Genomic DNA, 21,246 nt, shown 5'->3' on the forward strand with positions numbered 1-21,246 from the left:
TGAGGCTTCGATTGTACGCAGGCCCCAGTGTCTCAAGTGTCAACAGTCAACACAGGCCACTGGATGTGTTGTCCAGAGCCTTTTCCAGAGGACTTGAGGGACATTTTGGCCGCCCCCGTGCAACTGAGGCTCAGTGAGGGTGGATTGCTCAGGTGATTTAGCTGTACTCGCTAGCAGGGTGAAATAGGGGGCACATAGAACCTAAGCTTCTGTCCAAGCCAGCGGTTCTCAACCTGTGGGTCGCGACCCCTTTGGGGGTTGAATGGCCCTTTCACAGGGGTCGCCTGATTCATAACAGTGGCAAAATGACAGTTATGAAGTAGCAACAAAAATAATGTTATGGTTGGGGGCTCATCGGCATTAGGAAGGTTGAGAACCACTGCTCCAAGCCAACCTGTAAGAATTGCACAGGCTCCATCGGGCCATCCCAGGTATGGCATAGACACCTAATGCCGATCCCGTATTCCCCATGGCAACCCCTCCACCCTGTCATGCACAGGACATTTGTGGTACGCTGTGTGTGCATGTAAGAAGCCCTCCCTGGTGGCACAGTGATCACGTGTTATGCTGCTAACTACAAGGTCAACAGTTCAAAACCACCAGCCGCTCAGCGGGAGAAAGAGGTGGCTTTTCTGCTCTTAGACAGAGTTCATCTCAGAAACCCACAGGAGCAGTTAGTTCAACCCTGTCCTATGGGGTCACTGAGTCGGCACGGACTCCCTGGCAGCGAGCTTGGTTTCTTGAGTTTGATGTGTGCATGTAAGGAGCCCCAGTGACCCTATGGGTTGGGCATTAATCTCCTCACTGCAAGGTCAGTGGTTCAACCCCACCAGCTGTTCCTTGGGAGAAAGCTGAGACTGCACCTGTAAAGACACAGGCTAAGAAGCCGTGCATGTATAAGGCCCCTGTGCGTTGAACTGACTTCAAAGGCATTAGGTTTATTGTTTTTTAAAGTGTTAGCCTCTTGGGGAACCCCCACCCCATCTGACTAACCTTTCGGAAGGCTTGGTTGGGTTAAGGAAGGAGCCCTTGTGCCTCAGGGCCCCTGGAGTATATAGGGAACCCCTGACCACAAGTTTCCAGGGACTGAGTCCTTGCTAGTTTCGGGATATACCGACGGCAAGCGGCCAGTCAGGACGAACCCTGGGTCCTCCCTAGCTACATAGCCTTGAAGCAGGTCCCTTATCTTCCCCGAGCCTCACCGTCCTCATCTGGAAAACAGGGATGGTCATGTACATCACTCAGAGGCCTGTGGGGAAGCACAGGGAGGCATCGCATTGCAAGGGCAGGCAGACCCCTGCCTGTTGGAGGCAGGCTGGATGGGACCATGCTGGGGCCCAGGAGGGCAGCAGTGGACTTCGGAGTGGTTGGGAAAAGGAGGATCTGGGGGGGTGCTTGCAAGTAAAGCAGAGACCAGCAACTAGTGGCCTAGAACTCTGAGGCGCTCTCAGGGTTCAGTCAGTCTACCCAGCAGCACCCCAGATTGTTTGCCACATTTCCTCCCCTCCAGGATTTCCCTGGGGTGGAGGGGACCCCTGGCTGGTTATGTAGGCCTCACCCCCATAGTCAGAGTTGTCGAGAGTGACCTACATAGGTGGGCTGAGCTTCCCACCCCTCTCTTGACTCAAGGATATAGCTCTGGGTTTCTTCAGGTTGGGGTGGGGTGTTTAAGGGTGCCACACCACGAGTCCAAGTGTCCTCTTTGTGGCTAGGTGTGGGGTCAAGAGTGGAGCAGCATCTTCTGGCCACCTTATCTTTGCCAACAAGTCCCCCCAGCATCGCCCAGGTGGGAGCTCAGGGTTCTCTAAATAAACCTGTGCAGCCTGTGTGTGTGTGTCTGTCGCTCCTCTAGCCGGGGAGCTCCCTGGGGGAGGATGGGACCTCTTGTCTGTACCCCAGTGTCCAGTGCAAGCTTAACACTGGGCCACTTTTTGTCCTAATTTTTACAGACTGGCCAGTTACGGCCGAATGAAAACATTGCTCAGCCAGTCACAGGGCCTGTGGAGGGAGAAAGCCTGCTGAGCCTCAGGCCTGAGAGACAGGGGTAAGTGAGTGGGTGCTTTCCCACTAGTCTTGCCTGTCAGCTGGGTGTGGCTCCTGGATGCCCTTCAGGGATTTCCTCCAGGCTTTAGGCCCTGACCGGGGCCATGCTCAGAGTTCCCTGGGGCCTGCCCTGGTCCTCTGACTCTAAAGTGCTCCTGACCCAGATGAGTGGTATTCGTAGTGTTCAGGCTTGGAGTGGGAGAGATCTGGCTTTGGCTAGATTGAGGGTCGGCGAGCAGGTCTGCAGCCTGAGCCTCAGTACCCACCCTTGTGGCTACAGGCGGAAATGTACATGGGCTTCCATTGCCTGTCACTGAATGGGCGCCCCCTAAGTGCTCACCATCCTTTTTACTGACTGTTGGTTTGCTCTCCTCCATGATGATGCACGCGCCCAGGGCCCCAGCAGCCGTGGTGGACCCCAGGCTCTCAGGCCCTCAGTGCTGCTCGGAGGGGAGGACCTGCCATCTTATTTTTGCTGGAGGCCCCCACCTGCCCAAGGCTGCTCCCCCGTCCCCTGCTCGTGCTGGGACCCTTCCCAGGCCGCAGGTATGGGGGCTTACCGCCGGGCGAAAGCCTCCCCAAATTTCCCCTGCCACTCCCTCTGCCTCCCAGACCTCTGGGGCCATGAATCATTTATGAGGCAAAAATGAAACCAATTAAGGACAAACTTTGAAAGCCTCTAATTGCTGCGCCTGGTGGCACCGAGGAGTGAGGGGAGGCGGCCTGCGCAGTGTGGAATCTCCTTGGCCCGGGCCTTCCCAGGCCAGCCTGTCCCACTGCGCAGGGCGCCTCAGCCCCAAGCCTTCCCGCCGCCTCCCCCGCCGGCCAGCCGCCTGGCCTCTCGGACGGACGTGCCCGCGCGGCTCCAGCGGCTGCGGCGCCTGCCCACCCGGGTCCCAGGCCGGCTAATTAGGCGCAGCCCCCCTCCCTGCGCTGCCCGCTCCAGGCCCGAGGTGATGGCGGCTGTTCCTGCTGTTGTGGGCCTGCGCCCCGGAGCTGGCGACGTTTCTCGGGGCAGGAGCCAGTTCTGTTTGCCTGGCTTAACCCAGCCGTGCCCAGGACGCCCTGTCCCTGGACTTCGGGGGTGGGGCGTCCGTAGGGAGTCCGGGTCTGTGTGGCGTGCACAGTCTCAGTCCTCAGGGAGTGAGATGCCGATATAGAGAGTAGGCAGGTCTGGGTGACAGATGAGAGGGAAACTGGGCAGGGGCTGGGGCAGTGTCCAGCTCCCCAGGTTCTGCCCTGGTTCAGTGGTCTTTAACTCAGTGTCTCCACTTTGCCATTGTACTTATGCGGCTCCCTTAGCCTCAGTTTCCCCATTTGTAAAGTGTCAGGCCTAGCTGGCTGGCTTTGTACATAGAGGGCTGTGTTTCACACGCCCACTGCCCTCTGTCGGGGCTGCTGAAGGGCTGGGAGCCAGGGTCAGTCGGGAATATATGGACCCAGCAGAGCCTGCTCCACTGCCAGGAGCCCCGGGGGCTGGTGACCAGTCTGTTCTCTGTGCTGGGGGGCCGGGCAGGCCCCGGGCACTGGGGCACGTTGTTTGCTGAAACCGAATTTCCGTGCTTGTGTTTTTCCATAATGATATTAGCAGGTGGGATTTTTCCTCGGGGAAGTGGTGGGAGGGGGAGAGCCATGGCAGTGTCCCCGCCCGCTCAGAGCGTGAGCTCACACTCCGATCTGCCCGCCTGCCTGCCCGCCTGCCGTAATGATTTTTTAATTATGCAGCCAGTGCTCGGAATTGCTAATCCGCCTCCAGCCCAGCGTCCCCTCCTGCAGCTCACACCCCAACCCCTTGCTGATGTCCCCCCGAGTGGTGGTGGCCGGGACAACTGCCACAGTGGGAGAGGGGGGACCGGAAAGGGCCGCAGGCACGGGCTTTCTCCATGTGCAAGTGGCTGAGGCTTGGTGGGGTGCACTGTGGCACTCTTTGTCCCCATCCCCATCGCCCGTGTGGCTGGCACCCCCCAGGTTAGCTGTGACTTTTCCCTTAGGCCCTTGGAGATGGAGTTATGATCAGTGCCCACCCCTGAGTGACATGGCCACACCCATTGCGGGGACCTCAGTCATCTCTGCAGCCCGTGTGCCCCCCCAAGGACATGCGTGCACAAGTGCAATCTTTGTGTCTGTCTCACCCACACTCCCACTGTGTTTCCCGTCCCTGTGCAGGCTCGGCCTCATGGTGACGTGCGCACAATGACACACTGTTTCTCCTTCTCACACCTGAGTGCTGAGGTGGACTCAGGAGGCCCATGCTGCCCTGCGCTGGCCCAGGTTCCCCGCCCCCTTGTGCCCCTGACTGGGATGTGCTCAGAGCTCTCCCCTGGTTAGGGGCTGCCTGTGGCTGGGGCTTGCCTAAGTCTCCATCGACCCTGGCTTGGGGAAGGTGGGAGCGGCGGGGGCCCCCCCTCCCCGCCGTAGCGCGGCAGGCGGCAGCTCCTCTCCAGGCGCCCAGCTGTGGCATCTGTCAAGGTCAGATAGCGACTCCGGAACCAGCCGGCTCGGCCCCATGGCCCCTCTCGCCTCATTATTTTTGTGTTCCGGGGCTGCGGCGACACCTCCCTCCCTCCTCCTCAGCCTCCCGCCTCTTGCCTGCCTCCCCCATGCCTCTGCAGGGAGGGCCTGCGGTCTGGGGGCTTTTGTTTTCCAGTGTTCTCTACACCCAGGCCAGCCAGGCAGTCAGGCAGACGCTGGCCAGAGCTGTTGGGCCTTGAGCAGCAGATGAGGCAGGTGCCTCCCTCATTGCCAGGCCTGGGATGTGTTTTGGGCCAAGGGAACTGTGGGTGGGTTTCTCAGGGGGACAAACTGAAGCCTGGGCAAAGCCCGGCCCCCAGCATAACCCGAGTGCACCTGTGGGCAGCTTCCTGTTTCCATAGGCGGTTCAGCACCTAGCACCAGTTCCTATCTGTCCCCTCCCCATGCCAGGCAGGCCCAGACTTCCATCACAGAGCCCCCAAAGGCCCTCAGTGCACTATCATTGCCTCCTTTCCCCCAACCCCCTCCACAGTACACTGGTGCACAGATAGGCCATTTCACAGCCCAGACAAGCCCACTGAGATCCCACCACTGTACCTGGACATGTACACACGGGCCTGCACATAGGTCCTCAGGTCTAGATGAGACACACATCCACGTGTACACACAAAAGGTCTCTCAGTCACCGTGCAGGTGCTTGTATGAAGAGCGGTCTTCAAAAAGTTCATGGGAAAACCCTATTCTGTTTCAATTCCTGTTTTCCATGAACTTTTTGAAGCCCCCTGGTGTGTGAGCCTGGTGTTGCATCAGTGCTCAGATCTCCAAATAGACACTGAAAATGTTCACACTCACCTGGGCACATCCTTTGCCCACCCCACCCCACCCCACACACTTGCACTGCTCCTGATCTCACACACCTGACCCCATCGCTCCCTCCCTCCCTCCCTCCCCAGCATCTGGTGTCCGCCTAGACGGCTTCCAGCCCTGAGATGTAGGGGAGTGGGGAATGGTGGCTGGGCAGACAGACTGCCCTGCCCACCTGATCAGCCCTGTCACATGCTTCTTCACGTTCACCACCCTGGGTTCAGAGCATGGGCATGTAGGGTGGGAGGTGGGATTATTTTGCGGCCTGACAATGGACTTGGTGGGGAGGGTGGCCTTTACTTCTTCGCATCCCCAGCCCTTGATTGGAGCGTGCACATGTGGGGAGTGGGGTCTAGGCAGACTCCAGACCCCTGGGTCTCTGGGGTAGCCTAGGCCCTCTACTTCCTCCTCCAGCTGTGGCCGGACCGCTGTGGCCGCCTGAGATGGGAGGTAGCTAGAGGCTCAGTGGAGGCTGGGCCCCCACCCCCCAGGAAACTCAAAACCCTGGGCCAGCCGCGAGTGGTGGGTTGGGGCAGGCACAAAGAGGGCCTCTGTGCGGCACGGCTGGGCTGCCCACAGGATTCTGGGGGAGGAGGCAGGAGCCGGTTTCCGTCCCTTTCTGCTTCCTGCGGAGGCCGCCGGAATGCCCGGAGCTCTGGCCCAGCCTGGCCCGTCCGGCCCACCCGCAGCCCCTTCCCCTGACTTTTCCTGGGCCTTGGGAGTACAGCTGCAGACCTCCTGGCCACAGTGCCTTAACATCTTCTGCCCAGGGTCTAAGAACCAGCCCCTAGGATCCATGGGCAATCTAGAGAAGTCCCAAGATTGAGAGGTTACCTGGGCCCTATCCTCTAGCCCAAGTTCCACTCCATGTGCCTCAGAGCCCAGGAGGCCAGAGTCCAGTTATAGAGGCCTGACTTCAAGTCCTGCCTCTGCCACTTAATCAGCGTTGTGACCTTTGGCAGATGAGTTCGTCTCCCTGAGCCTCAGTTGCCTGGTCTGTGGAATGGGTTGTAGTGAGAACCCACAGTGGAAACTTTGCATGTGAGATGTTGGCAGCGCCTGCCATCGAGTCAATCCTGACTCCCGAGGACCCGACAGGCCAGCGTAGAACTGCTCCCTGGGGTTTCTCTGAGCCCGATCATCTTTATGGGAAGACAACCTCATCTTCCTCCCTCAGATGAGCTAGTGGGTCCAAGCGGCTAATCTTAGGCTATCGACCCAACAGAAACCACAACACCGCCAGGGCCTGCTCTTACCCTTTTTATGGGGAGATAGCAGTGGAGGGGCTCCCTGGGGTTTAGACTCAAATCCTCCTCCTTAGACCTCAGTGTCTCTACCTGCAAAGGAGGTAGTGGGGGGGATGGGGGGGTGGAGAGTCCCTACTTAGGATTTCCTGTATCGAACTGCCTCCTTCCGCATGGAGCCCCCAGGGGTCACTGTGCTATATTTGGGGGGCGAGGAATGAGGACGATTCTTTTCCTTGGTCAGAGGTAACCCTCAGGGAGGGAAACAGTGGGACCACAAGTCTGCACCTTTGGACAGGGGCCCCCTAACCAGTTCTCTTGTTGGAGGTGTTTCCCTCCAGTATCTCTGAGCAGGGCCCACCAGGAGGAAGGTTCCAGATGAGTGTCTGGACTCTGCTCACCGGGTGGTATGAACTCAGACATCCCCGTTTGGGACACCCTTAGCCCAAGACCCGTGGGTCCTCAGTGGGGAGGCACCCTTTGCTCTGTGCTTCACAGCTGTTGATTAGGGTTCCGGCGCTATGAGCGGTCCTCCTGGTGCTCCCTTCAGTGGGTGGTAGGAGGAGTCTGAGGGAAAGCAGGTCTTACAGGAAGGGCTCCACTCTCTGCCTGTTTCCATGGGCCCACATTACAAACTGGCTCAGAGGCCAGATGTTAAGGGACAACCTCCGGATCAGGTGACTCTTGCAGGAAGAGAGCCAGGCCTGAGGGAGGAGCCTGTTTGGAAAGGCCCCCCTGTCTTTATCAAAGGTTTCCTAGGTGCCTTTTACAGCCCAGCTGTGCCTCTCTCCCCCCCCCCCCTTATATTGCGTGGGGCCTCTGTATTCTAGGCTCTTAACCGGCTGGCCATCCTGTAATTTTCTCACAAACCCTTGGGTGTTGGGGGTATCTTTTGATCCTGTCAGGGACTGTCCTTAGGAGGAAGGACGTGGAAGTCTGGGTGCAAGCAGTTGGGGAATTGTGATTGTTGTCCATCCTCCATTCTGTCCTTGGCAGGCAGTCTGGGTGGGGAGACCCTAAGAATGTTGAGGGCATGTGCTACCCCAAGGCCCACTTGTGGGGTGCTGGCAGTTGTCAGGCGCGTGCGTCGTGTGCCCTGTGCTCGCTGGCTGAGATGCAATTTCTTGATGCCTCTAGGACCAGTATCCCTTTGTGCGTCTCCTGGGTCTGCACAGCGCTTCTTTTCCCCTCTGGAAACTCCCCAGGCTGAATCATGGAAATCAGAGACGGAAAACCCCCCCACACACACCCTATTGCTCAGCCCAGTGCAGCCACCGCAGCCTGTGGTCTGCGCTCCGTCCCCCGTGGCCTGCCCGCCATCAGTCTGACTGCCAGGATCAGCCCACGAAGGTGGGGGAAGGAGAGCCAGCGGGGCTGGAGGAGTAGCAGACTTCAAGAGATGAGTGGAAGTGTGGGGAAGGGGTTATTGAGTCTGGATACGCTCTGCAAAGCGGGTTTGCCCTGACCCATTGGCGCTGTGGCCGCATCAGGTCCTGAAGGCCTCTCGGAAGGCAGCAGCTCCCCTCGGCAGATGGGGGGAGGGTGTCCCACCAGCAACAGAGTGGAGCAGGGATGGCGGTGGCGTGGTTCCTCCACTATTGGTTGTCGAGATGACTGCACAACTCCATAAGTTTACTAACAGTATGAGCTCAAAAACAGGAGACTTACAGTATGTAAATTATTACCTCAATGTGGCGATTTAAACAAACAAACAAACTCATCCCCTAGCCTCAAGGCCCTGCCCAGTTGTTACCCTGCCAACCTCACATGCATTTTTCTGATGAACTCTTTCAAGCTTGGGCTTCCTCCCACTCTAGGAACCACTCCTGCATTCTAAACACTCAGCCCCACAGCCCCTTCCCCAAGGCAGGCTCCCTCCCGGTACCTCCTCGCGACCCTGGGGCAGAGGCCTGTGCCTGACACTGGGGCAGGTGGTGGGGAATGTGTCCGTTGAACGGCTAGCTGGGGCCACCTGTGTCCATGTTTTCATGCAGCAGTGCCACGCCCTCCCCTAGGGCCACCCTCCCCCACCCCTGTCTCCCCGAGGGGCTCAGGAGAGAGCCTCCCCTGGGGGCAAGGGAGGGGTGAGGCACTACTGCCACCTGTGGTGACCTCATCGCCAGCTGGCACTGTGACGTCACTGGCCCAGCATTCTAGGCTCCTTCCTGGGCATCTCCAAAGCACTCTCCTGGGGTCTGTGACAGCTGGCCCCCTCACCATGGAGAGGTGACAAGCACGGTAACAACCCTGGGGCGGGAGGTGTGGGGTTTTAGGGCAGCCCCCACGTGAGCTGGATCATCTTGCGCCCTCACTCTGCCAATTGCCCAGTTGGAACAACGGAGATCACAGAGCAGAGGGACTTGACACTTCGAGCCTCTGAGTTCAAGTCCTATCCCTGCTAGGTACTGGCTATGTGACCTTGGGCTTTTCACCCCAACCTCGCTGAGCCTGTCTGCTCATCTCTCAAACTCATGAACCCTCTGTCTGTCTCTAAGGAGTCGGGGTGATGGGACTGTAAGTTAAGTGCACTGGGCCCGTGCACAGTAACTCACTGCCGTTGAGTTCATTCTGACTCCCAGGACCCTGTGAGTTTCCAAGGCGCTAACTCTACAGCAGTGGTTCTCCACCTTCCTAATGCTGTTCCTCATGTGTTGCTGACCCCCAACCATAAAATTTCATTGCTATTTCATAACTGTCATTTTGCTATTGTTAGGAATCATGTAAATATTTGATATGCAGGATGTATTAGGCGACCCCTGTGAAAGGGTCGTTTGGACCCCCCCCCAAGGGGTCACGACCCACATGTTGAGAACTGCTCTACAGGAACAAAAAGCCTCATCTTTCTGTTGCAGAGCCACTAGTGGGTTCGAACTGCTGGCATTGTAGTTAGCAGCCCAGTGCCTAACCTCCACCGAGGCTCCTACAAACAGGTGCTCCACAAATGCTAGGTGACAAGATAGCCCGTTCAGGGAGCTTGAGTGCCGGTGGTGGGAGCTAGTTAGAGGGTGTGGATCTAATGCCTTCTGGGAATGGCCATGGCCTAAGGATAGAGGCAGGAATGGCCCGCTTGGTGCAGAGCACCCAGCTTTGACCTTTCTCCCCAACGCAAGCCCTGAGGCCAAGAACCCCTTGCCCCTAGCCTAGCTGCATTCCCCTCTCCCTTTTTGGGTGCTTGGGCAACCACAGGTGGAGGCCCCAGATAAGGTGGGTCTCCATTCCACTCCCCCCCACCCCCACACTCGTGCCTCTGCCCTGTGAGCCTGTCCATTGCTGTCCACGTCCATCAGGCATGCATGCGGGTCTGAAGCTAGACTGGGTGCCCCGAGTGCTCAGGTCTCTGAGCCGAGTTGTCCTAGCCTCGACCCCCTTATATCACTGTCCTCTAGCCTTGACCCTCTGCCCGTTCTTCCCAGGTCCACTTCCTTGTGACTGGCCCCTCAAGTTCTCTCTCATGGTTCTCTATCCCCACCACCTGTCACTGTTCTTGTGCCTCTATGTCCCCCTCTGCCCCCTAGCTCTTCATGGCTGGGTTCCCCCTCTGGCCCCCTCTACCCCCTGGGCTCTTGTCCCCGCCCGTCAGCCCCTGGTCCCAGCTCCCGAGCGCCCGGCTCCTGCATGGACAAAGGGGTCCTTTGTGGGCTGACCGCGGCTGGCGGGGCGGCGGGGCGCTGGCTCCGCATTGCTGATGAAACGGAGCCCTTTGTTGTCCCTCCTCAGGCGCAGTATTTCTTTTTGGGGGCTGGATGCGTTCCTGGCAGGGCCGATGATGGATGCGCCCGCCGCCGCCCGCCCGCCTGCCCGCCAGCTTTCCCTCCCGCTCATTCCCGCTCCGCTTCAACGCAGCCCTGACTCCTCCCCTGCTGCCTGGGCACTGCCAGGCCCTGCCTGGCCTGGGAGGGGGTTGCGGTGTGTCTCCAAGTAGGAGGCTGAGGCCTGGGCCGACAGAGGACAGACGTCCTCTCCAGGCCCTCCTCTGCTGTTCAGAGGACCACCAGGCCCAGGGGTCGGGTCCACTGGGGCCAGGGCATCGACTTTGCTGGGATCTGCACGAGAAGCTGAGCCAGGGACAGACTTTGGACGTGCTTGGGAACCGGGCCTTGGTTCTAGATGTTAAGTGTGCTGCCACACCACTGTTTAAGGACAGTTCCCCTGAGTGCCAGTCCCCTTTGCACTTGCACACTGCCCCACCTCCCGTTTCTGGGGCTGACGAGCCAAGCTGTCTTCCACCGCAGCAACCTGTTCGGTGGCATATCAAGTCCCCCGGTCCCTGAGCTCAGCTTGTCCCAGGACCTGGGCAGCTAAGGGAAGGTGGTCCCCGAGGAAGGGCAGAAGAGAGAGGTCCAGGAGGTGCGAAGAGAGGCCCAGAACACGAGGCTCAGTCCCCACCAAGGAGACAAAAGCAGAGGCAGCCAGCGCGCAGCCCCAACCGACCAGCCGTGTTGGAGGGAGCTGACTTCTAATTGACCTGCCCGCCCTGCACACAGAGCCAGATCCTGGAGCTGGGAGGAGGGAGGGAGGGAGAAGGGCGAGAGCAGCGTTAATGCAGCTATCGATTTCTGCCACCAGCCAGCGGGCTGCAGAGGCGGGGGGGGGGGGGTGCACACCGGGGCTGGGGCGCAGACTGCTCCCCTCCCACCTCTCCAACCTGCAGCCACCGGCCTTCTCCTGTCTTCCCTCTTCCCGAAGGTCCAGGGAAGGAAGGGACTTGAGCTCCAATGGGCTGGATGAGTTGATATGGGTAGGGTGGTGGGTGTCCTTGGTCCTGGTCCCATCCCCTAATCAGGGTCACTCATGCCTGCAGGGATCACCAGCCTCTAAGGCGGTGGTTCTCAACCTGTGGGTCAAGACCCCTTTGAGGGGTGGGAGGGTTGTCAAATGACCCTTTCACAGGGGTCGCCCAATTCATAACAGTAGCAAAATGACAGTTAAGAAGAGTAGTAACGAAAGTAACTTTATGGTTGGGAGGTCACCGCAACACGAGGAACTTGTATTCAAGGGTCAAGGCATAGGAAGGTTGAAAACTACTGCCTAAGGGAAGGGGCCTGAGAGCCAGCCTGGGCCTGGCCCTGGCCCATGGGAGGTAGAACAGACAGGGCTGTCCTGGACACACGTGACCACCTTTCTTCTAGTGCACCTCTGATCTCTGTACCAGCCCAGCCTGGACCCCTGCAAGGCACTCCAGGGGGTCTTCCCTGTGGCGTCTGAGCTCTCCCGGCATTTCCTGACCGCCGTTACCCAGTACTGTTGCTGAGCCTTTAGGTGGGAGCCCATCGCCAGGGCAGGCTGTGCTGGCACCTGGCTGGTGCCTGCCATTTTCTTCACCCTGGAGACAGACGGGAGCTTTCCCCATTCCCACAGTCCTTCTGACCACTCCTTAGCAGCACTGAGGCAGAGGGTCTTGCCTGCTCAGTGCCTCAGTTGCCCCTTCTGTAAACTTCGGGTCACACTAGATGATCTCCTGGGGCGGGCTGTGTCCCGTGACTAGGAGGTGGTGGGGTTGCCTGGGGACAAAGCTGCAGTGTGTGCAGTCTTCAAGCCCAGGGCGGGGCCAGGCCCCACCAGATGTGTGCCTCCCCCATGGGCCCCAGCTGCTCACGGGCTGGGCCCTGTCTTCCCGCCCCTCTCCTGGGGGATGCTGAGCTACAGCAGGCAGACCAGACTGGGAAGGGACGGACGCTAGCGAGCCGAGCTGATGAGCAAACTGCCGCTCCATTCCATCTGGACCAGTTCCTTCCAGAGCTCCTGGCCAAGGAGGCTGGTTGTTCAAGGGCCTTCGCCTGCTCCGGACAGGACCTGTCCTGGGTAGGAATACCTCAGGAGTATGGGCGTGGCCAAGGGCAAGCTCCCTCCTGGCCCAATTTCACACCCTCTCTCTGAGCCCCAGGTTGTCCCTCCTCCAAAGCCCCGCCCACTCTGGGTTCTCATAGAGTCCTGTGCCTGGAGCCCTTTTTGGCTAAGTCTCCCCCTTCTAGAAGGCGGGCCAGAGCTCCCACCCAAGGCCTATGTAAACAGGAGTGGCAATGGGATCTCCCATGGCATTGATGGCGCAGGAGCTTAGGCGGGCGAGTCCCCCACTCCCATAGGAGAAGGCACAGCACCCTGTGTTGGAGGATAGGGGTGCTCCTTGGAACAGGGCTTCTGTGCTCTACTCAGCAAACGTGCATGAAGGCAAACATTCTTTTTACCTGCAGGACTTGTCAGAGCCTTGAGATAACAAATGTGGGTGCCCTCCCCTGCCCCCGAGTCAAAGCAGGAGAATATTGCTGGGAAGCCTTTCGTGAGCTCAAATGGTGTAAATCCCAGAAACAGCCACTAATTTATATCGGGATAAAATTTGAGTGTTCCCAGGCCCAAAAGCAACCTCCGAAACCATACCAACGTAAAACCTAAAATAACACTGACATATATGGTGCTGGCTACCGCAGTTCCAAAGTCATGGGAGGGGGGGCCACTGTGAAGATCTGGAGGGAGCTCGGCGATGCCACTCGCTGCAAAACAGACACGGGACCCTTGTTTCCTTTTGCCCCACTCCACAGATGTGGGAAGTCCTCTCCAGCTTGCCTCGGCTTGGTGTCGATGGCAGCCTTTTGTAAACTCGGGGCGATGTGAAGTGGGTTTTCAAAAAGCAGGGAAACCTATATGTATTCTTCCCCCCCCCCCCCCCCCGCAAAAAAAAACCCACTGCCATCAAGTCAATTTGGATGCATAGTGACCCTATCGGACAGTAGGATTGCTCCTTTTGGATTTCCAACACTTTAAATTTTTTATAGAAGTAGACAGCCTTGTCGCGTTCCTGCGGAGCCACTGGTAGGTTTGAACCACTGACTTTGTGGTTAGCAGCTTAATAGGTAACCCACTGCACCACCAGGACTACACCTGTACATATTAAACCAAAAACCAAACTCACTGTCTGTTGAGTCCACGCTGACTCATAGCGACCCTATAGGACAAGAAAGAGCTGCCCTTGTGAGTTTCCGAGACGGTAACTGTGTTTATGGGAGTAGAAACCCCCGTCTTTCTCCCACAGAGCGGCTAGTGGTTTTGAACTGGGGACCTTTATAGATCTCCGCTCAGTGCGGGGCCACTACACCACTGAGGCTCCTCCCCTGTATGTATTAGCTTCCGAATGAGGATCCAGGGGCAGCTTCCCAGCTGTTTTTGATCTACACCTTCAAGCTCAGCAGAAGGATATTCCAGCCCCCTTCTTTCTCGGGCCCCAGGGGAATTAGCAAACACCTCCAACTCTCCTTGACCACTGGGTCTTCCAGCACGCTCAAAAACTCTTGTCGCATTCAAGTGGACCCCAACTCCCACAACCCTGAAGGATAGAGTAGAGTGCTCCATTGGGTTTCCAAGGCTGTGCTCTGCCTGGAAGCTGGCTGCCATTTGGCTTTCCTGCCAAGTGGCGTGTGTCCAAACTACTAAGCTTTCGGTTAGCAGCCAAAAGTCCCTTACCCACTGCGCCATGTGGGGGTGGAGGGTGGTGCCTGGGCTTAACCTCCGGCATGCTCTTTGCTAGCGCTGTGTGTGCGGACTTGACCACGCTTCTCCTCCACCTTCCTGTCATTCTGCAGAATAGGGTGCTGTTGCTTTGGGCCAGCACACCGGGGCCCTCTGACAACGTAGACCTGCCCCTGGAGTGCCATAGGCCCTGTCCTCCCAGGAGCAGATGGACTGCCCCGTCTTTTCTCTGGCTGGTTAGCAGCTGAGCACTCAACCAGTGAGCCACAAGGTTCTTGTGGGTCTTAAATGAGGATGTGCCACGATTAAAATGGCCAGCAGGGGCGGGCCTGTCAATTAGAGCCACTGTCAGGCTGGTGGCCACTGTGGTGGCAGTGGTTGAGGCGAGGCTGGAAAAGGTACTGACCCCCTCTATCTTCTTGTCCCAACAGAGTGAAGACACTTCCACGAGGACAGCTGACCATGTGCCTGCCCTGAGCAGTCAGGCCCACCAGGCACCTCTGTTGAAGACGGTAGGGCCAGGCACTTGTCTGTGGGCCCCCAGCAGTTGACAGGTTCCCCCAGTGGCGGGGTCTGGGCCTCGGCCCCACCATGTCAAGCCTTGGCAGTGGCCCCCAGGACGCCGGCGGCAGCAGTACCACCACCACCAATGGCGGCGGCAGCGGCGGGGGTGGCGGCAGCTCGAAGGCGGGAGTGGCTGACAAGAGTTCGACCGTGGCTGCCCCTGCTGCGCCAGCCTCAGTGGCAGATGACGCACCGCCCCCGGAGCGTCGGAACAAGAGCGGCATCATCAGCGAACCCCTGAACAAGAGCCTGCGCCGCTCCCGCCCGCTCTCCCACTACTCCTCCTTTGGGGGCAGTGGGGGCAGTGGGGGAGGCAGCATGATGGGTGGAGAGTCTGTCGACAAGGCCGCCGCGGCCGCCGCCTCCCTGTTGGCCAATGGGCATGACCTGGCAGCGGCCATGGCCGTGGACAAAAGCAACCCTACCTCAAAGCACAAAAGCGGCGCTGTGGCCAGCCTGCTGAGCAAGGCGGAGCGGGCCACGGAGCTGGCCGCCGAGGGACAGCTGACACTGCAGCAGTTTGCGCAGTCCACGGAGATGCTGAAGCGTGTGGTGCAAGAGCACCTTCCGCTCATGAGCGAGGCCGGCGCTGGCCTGCCTGACATGGAGGCTGTGGCGGGGGCTGAAGCTCTCAACGGCCAGTCCGACTTCCCCTACCTGGGCGCCTTCCCCATCAACCCGGGCCTCTTCATCATGACCCCCGCGGGTGTGTTCCTGGCCGAGAGTGCACTGCACATGGCCGGCCTGGCCGAGTACCCCATGCAGGGAGAGCTGGCCTCCGCCATCAGCTCGGGCAAGAAGAAGCGGAAACGCTGCGGCATGTGTGCGCCCTGCCGACGGCGCATCAACTGCGAGCAATGCAGCAGTTGTAGGAACCGAAAGACTGGCCATCAGATTTGCAAATTCAGAAAGTGCGAGGAACTCAAAAAGAAGCCTTCCGCTGCTCTGGAGGTAACTGCGCCTTAGAGGGAGGTGTGTGGGCTTGCATCTGTGTGTCGTCCTAAGTCCACCCTGCCCCTCACCCCTGTCCCCACCTTTCCTACCTGCGCAGGTGGCAGGGGGATGCCCAGTGAGTCCCTGGAGTCTGGGGGCCTGGGCCAGCCTCTAAAACAGCAACCAGTTCACTGCCCACCCACCCACTCACCACCACCCACCACCAGAGCCACATCCTGAGATCCAGCCAGGCGGTACTTAGCTATGTGAACGCAAACTTCCTGGTAAAGGAGCTGGCATTCCCAGCCAGGCCCTGGGATGCCAATTCCCATAGGGATCCTAAGTTCCTGGTTCTCAGTCAGTCACGTCCTGAAGCTTCCAGCCCATGAAGATGCTGGGGCCTTTCCCCGCCCCACCTGAGGGTAGGGTTCTGCCCCATGGGCCCCTTGGCTTGTAGACTAACTTCCACTTGACTCTCCAGGGCCAGCCCTTAGTCCAAAGTTCTCTAGGCTGTCATGCTCTGAGACGCGGGAGAACTCTGAGACGCGGGTAGGCCATCAGTTAAAAGATTTGGAGTACCTTGTGGGTGCCTCGGGAACCACCCTGGCTGCACAGCTACTGGCCAGGGCGCCTGTGGTCCTGGGGCCAACGGTCCCCCGTCAGCCAGGGGCCCATTGTGCGATTGGCATAGGAAAGCCCCAGAAGGGTCACCATGCTGCTGCTTTCTCTCCAGCCTCGTAGCAGAGCCTGCCCTTGTACCCCAAGGATGAAAGCATCTTTTCAGCCTGCTGTCCCTGTCCCTATCCTCACCCATTGGCAAGTGGGCTCGACACAAATGGGTGGAAAGTAAAAAAACAGTGTCGCAGCCCCATCGTAGATCTGGTCGACCTCCAGAGAACACACCGATAGGCACACACACAAGCACCTGCTCTCACCCCGTGTGGGGAGACACACACCCGCCCCTCCCATATGCCACACCCTGATGACAGGTATAGCCTGTTGGCAGACCCACTCAGTATCATCCTCCACTCGGGCACACACAGCTCGGTGCCCCGGCCATGCAGCTTAGCACTAGGCAGACGCCTGTCCACACGCCCAGACGCATCGCAGGCACCCGGTGCTTCCTGTCTGGATGGAGGGTACCTGGGCACAGGGACTCGGTGCTCCCGGCCCTCCAGCGGCCCTTCGGGTCAAGACTCCTTCTCTGGCCAGGCTGGGATGGGCAGGAACTCCGCGGGCAGCTGCTCACCACGCGCGACCCTCTGCCCCCAGCAGCCATCCACGGGGAACGTCTTTGCGCCAGGCCCACCCGGACCCTGACCGAACTCTCCTTGTTTTTGTCTCCCGCCCTCACCAGAAGGTGACGCTTCCGACGGGGGCCGCCTTCCGGTGGTTTCAGTGACGGCGGGACCCCAAAGCTGCCCTCTCCGTGCAATGTCAGTGCTCGCGTGGTCTCCGGCAAGGGATTCAGGCGAAGACAAAACGCACCCGTCTTTAGAACCAAAAATATTCTCTCACAGATTTCATTCCTGTTTTTATATATATATTTTTTGTTGTCGTTTTAACATCTCCACGTCCCTAGTATAAAAAAAGACAAGGAAAAAAATTAACTGCTTTTTTTTTTTCTCGGAAGAACAGCAGCAACAAACAGAAAAGAAAAAAAAGGAAATGAAGAAGTAAAGGCGAGTCTGTAAAGTGCCGAGACTTCCTGGGCAAAGAATGGACAATCAGTTTCCTTCCTGTGTCGATGTCGATGTTGTCTGTGCAGGAGATGCAGTTTTTGTGTAGAGAATGTAAATTTTCTGTAACCTTTTGAAATCTAGTTACTAATAAGCACTACTGTAATTTAGCACAGTTTAACTCCACCTTCATTTAGACTTCCTTTGACCCTTTCCGACCATGAAATAGTGCATAGTCTGCCTGGGGAATCCACTCACGTTTATAAAGAGAATGTTGATGGCGCCGCATAGAAGCCCCTCTGTACCCACCCACACCAGCCGGTGGAACTTGGAGGGGAGTGAGGTGGGGGCTTGGTAGCCACCCCACCCCACCCCCTGGCCAGGGCCTGCTCTGCTGGACCCACAGCCTCCAGATGGGGTCTCCCACCTCGACAGCGAGGGTTTGGGCAAAAAATGAAGTTTCTGTTGGTTTTCTCCACTCGGATCTGGGGAGCCTGTGTCTCAATAGTCCTGATCCTGGCTCCTTGGGGAGAACGAGCCCTCTCCTTTCTTTTTTCCTGGCCTTGCTGACCGTAACAGAAGAAAGGACTCCTTTGCGAGGGTCCCCACCTCTCCTCCCCCGCCCCCGTGGGGGTGGGTACCCAGGGGCCCCCTGTCCATGGCCGGCTTCCTGCTGATGAACATGCTGTTTGCATTGTTGTAGGGAACCAGGCTGTTTTGTGAATAAAACGAATGCATGTTTGTGTCATGATGCTGGCTTCTTGCTCTCTGGGTTTGGGTCGGGAGTGGGGTGGGGTGGGGTGGCAGCTGTTCTAGGTAGGTGTGGTTTGGGACCATCTCCAGGGGGTGGACTGCCCAGGAGAGTTAGAGGGCAAACCGCTTGGATGGAGCAGGCCTTTAAGTCCCCGAAGCAATGAGCAGGAGAAGCCAGCCTGAGAAGTGGGCAGTGTTGGGCACTCCAGGCCCCCAAAGCCTGGCTATGGGGATCTTCCATCACCTGGATCCCCCATCATTAGTCACCTAAACCCACCATGCCCTGACCACGGCAGACACAAGGGTGGGATGTAGGGTTCCCCTTGCCCCCAGGTGCTGGTGGGAGCAGTCGTAGCCCAGGTTTATAGACATGGGACTCTGCCCTGAGCGCGCGCGCGCGCGCACACACCCCACCCCACCCCCCTCTGACTAGAGGGACCTCCTCAGACTGGAGGGCTGCTGCACTTGGAACCTGGGGTCCTCAGGCCTTCCTGTGACTGCCCCACCCCCAGGACGTCTGTTGGCACAAAGTCATCCAGGTTCCCAGAGGCCAGGTGGCTGGATATTACCATAGGTCTAGGCTGGGGAAGCCCCTGCTCCCTACACATAGCCAGAGGCCAGCCGGGGGTGAGGCCTGCCCACATCCACTGCACTGGAGGATCCTGCCTCTTACCCAGTTGCTTTGAGCCTGGCCGAAGTGCAGGTGGGGCTTGAACAACCTGGCTTCAGGTAGGTGAGGAAAAGGGCTAGTAGCCTCTGAAATGGGGGGGGGGGGCGGGGAATTGAGAGCCTCATGGTTCCCAGGAGGCGAACATAGTCACATGGGGTGGGCCCTCTGCCCCCAGCCCCTTCCCAGGTGTCACAAGCCCCTTCTGGCACTGGAGGGGGGGTGGGGAGTGGGCACTGCTCAGCAGCAGGCCTGGCTCAGCAGGGCCTGGCAGGGGTGTGGGAGGTGGCTTTCAACTCCATCTCTGCCTGGGAAAAATTCCCTTTCATGTGGCTGCCTGTGATCTCTCCAGGCCGCTCTGCCGAAGGGCGGTGTCCAGTGGGGGGTAGAGGGGAGGTGTTGTAGCCAGGGGCACCCTCACCCCTAGCACAAGGCAAACTGACTGCAGCCCCTCCAGAACCTTGTGGGGACTGGCCAGTAGGGGGAGCCCGGGCAGAAGACCCCTGCCTGCCCACCCAACTGCTGGCAGCAGCTCGGGCTGCAGATGGCCTCAGCCGGCCCTCATTGGCATGCCTACAGGTGTGGGGTGAGCAGCTCTGATGCCAGTCCTACGGGGGTTGGGGGCGGTTGCCATGACTCAGCCAGCCTGTACCTGTTCGTGTGCCAACCCGAAGCCCAAGCGGGTCTCTTAGGCCCACTCCTCGACACAGAACTGCCCCCAGCTCCCTGCCCTTATTTCCAGCTGCAGCCTGCCCTCCCTGACTTGGAGCAGGGAGGCTTCTTGACCCCTCTGAGGCTGGGGGGTGCCCGCACGTGGGTGGGGATGGCTGTGAACCAGGCCACATGACAAGCCCCGGTTGCCTCATCTGGGAAACGGGGGCAATAACAGTCGTCCCCATAAAGTTGCCTGAGGATGAAATGAGGTCACTCTGGGAAAGGCCTGGCTCATAGTATGCGCACAGTCAATGGTGGCCGGTGTTATTTTAAAACCATTATTCACCGAACATCTCACCAAGATGTCACCCACCTTTTGCCTGGGCCGCGCAGCTGCCCACAGCCCTAGCGACCCAGTTGCCCTACCTCCATAGAGCTACCCACCCCCAGCCCCTCCTTCCCATGCACTCAGCCCAGCCTGTCTGCCCTGCCTGTCTCTGGTTGGATGTCCATATCTGTGTCTGCTCTGTGTCTCTGTCTGGCTTACTGTCTCTGCATCTCTGACTTGATGATCTCTGTCTGTCTCTCTCTCCTGTGTCTGTGTTTCGTCATCTTCTTGCAGCTCCGAGGCCCTGGGTGTCTGTCCTGTTTGCCTCTACATCTCTGTCTGTCTCTCCCCTTTCTTTTTCTCCCCTCCTCCTATCAGCTCATCTCTGTGGCTCTCCTGAGAGGCAGGCTCCCCATGCAGCTGGGGCCGCTTGCTCAAGTCCTGACCCTTCTTGGGTGCCTTCAGCTCCCCTCTGCACAGTTAGGAGTCTGTCCTTCAGGTAATGCAGGAGCCTTCACCCTAGGTAGTCTGACACCCACCCCCCACCCCATCTGGTTGGTTTAGCATTGGGAACCGGCTTTGGAGGCAGGGGTGGGTGACTTCAAGAAACTGGAGGTGTGCACTAGGCTGGTGGTAAACCCAGCCTCCAGGCAGCCCCTACACCTGGATCAGCACGTGTGTACGTGTCATGCGCGCATGTATGAGCTAAGGGAGCATGTATGTGGCAGGGATCTTTCTGATGAAGTCCTGTGCAGCAGTGTGGTTCTTGGTGACATGAAAATGGCCGGTGGCAGTATGTGGGAGGCTGGTGTGAGACACCATGTGGCGGAGGAGTCATGTATGACACCAGCGGCCACACTGCAGGACACAGCCTACATGGTTCTCGAACATGTCCTGCAACAGACCTGGTGGGAAACGGCTGTGTGAGACGTGGGGCGGGTTTTTGGGAGCGGAGTGTGCGACACTGTGTGGCCCCATGATAGTGACTGTGTCGCCGCCATGACTGGGACCCTGGGAGGGCATTTGGGGACGGCAAGGGACAAGTCTGTGTGACGCTGCTGTTAAGCATGGTGCAAGCCCCTGGGGTGCTGCCTGTCATGACGCTGGGACAGTAACACCTACAGCCCTCAGTGATGCTGACACGGAGTGCCATGGCTGCCCACAGCACTTGCTGGGTCTCTGCCCTGACAGCCGTGCAACTCAGGGGTGGGGCTGCCAGCCCCTCTTGCCCCCTAGCCTGGCCCTGAGGCCCAGTCTGGACAGGGGAGCTGGCGTGAGGGCAGCAGGCGCGGTTCCCACGGCCAACAGCCCCTCTCCCAGCCCCACCGCTGCCGGCTTCAGCTCCACAGAATATCCTGGCAACCCCAGTGTCTTTGTTCTCTGCGGCCGCCAAAGGCCTCTCCCCAGCCCGGCCTGCCCAGCGCCTGCCAGGCGCACCCGCCTCCCCCCAGCCTCAGCAGCTAGTCTTGGCCAGACCTAGTCTCCCTTGGTGCTGCTGTCCCCCACCCAGACGAGGGCCTCTGTCCCCGACCCAGGTCTCTGGCCTCAGAACTCCAGGCTGGGCCTTTGACCGTCTGCTGTGAG

General features: G+C 58.7%; 1 protein-coding gene across 4 annotated transcripts in view; it reads left to right on the forward strand.

Moving 5' to 3' along the window:
• CXXC5 (CXXC finger protein 5) overlaps positions 1 to 18,011 on the forward strand; it is a 34,453-nt gene extending 16,442 nt beyond the window's left edge. For 2 of the 4 annotated variants that reach the window (XM_075541643.1, XM_075541644.1), the window contains exons 2-4: positions 1,950 to 2,044; positions 14,516 to 15,599; positions 16,939 to 18,011. In XM_075541643.1, coding sequence (XP_075397758.1) covers positions 14,676 to 15,599; positions 16,939 to 16,983 — 969 coding nt within the window. In that variant the 5' untranslated portion in view covers positions 1,950 to 2,044; positions 14,516 to 14,675 and the 3' untranslated portion in view covers positions 16,984 to 18,011. The remainder of the gene's footprint in view (positions 1 to 1,949; positions 2,045 to 14,515; positions 15,600 to 16,938) is intronic. The other 2 variants (XM_075541645.1, XM_075541646.1) reach the window with 1 other exon arrangement.
• The last annotated feature ends 3,235 nt before the right edge of the window (positions 18,012 to 21,246 follow it).

Source organism: Tenrec ecaudatus, chromosome 2 (genome assembly GCF_050624435.1).
Source record: "Tenrec ecaudatus isolate mTenEca1 chromosome 2, mTenEca1.hap1, whole genome shotgun sequence".
NCBI classification, from domain to species: domain Eukaryota; kingdom Metazoa; phylum Chordata; class Mammalia; order Afrosoricida; family Tenrecidae; genus Tenrec; species Tenrec ecaudatus.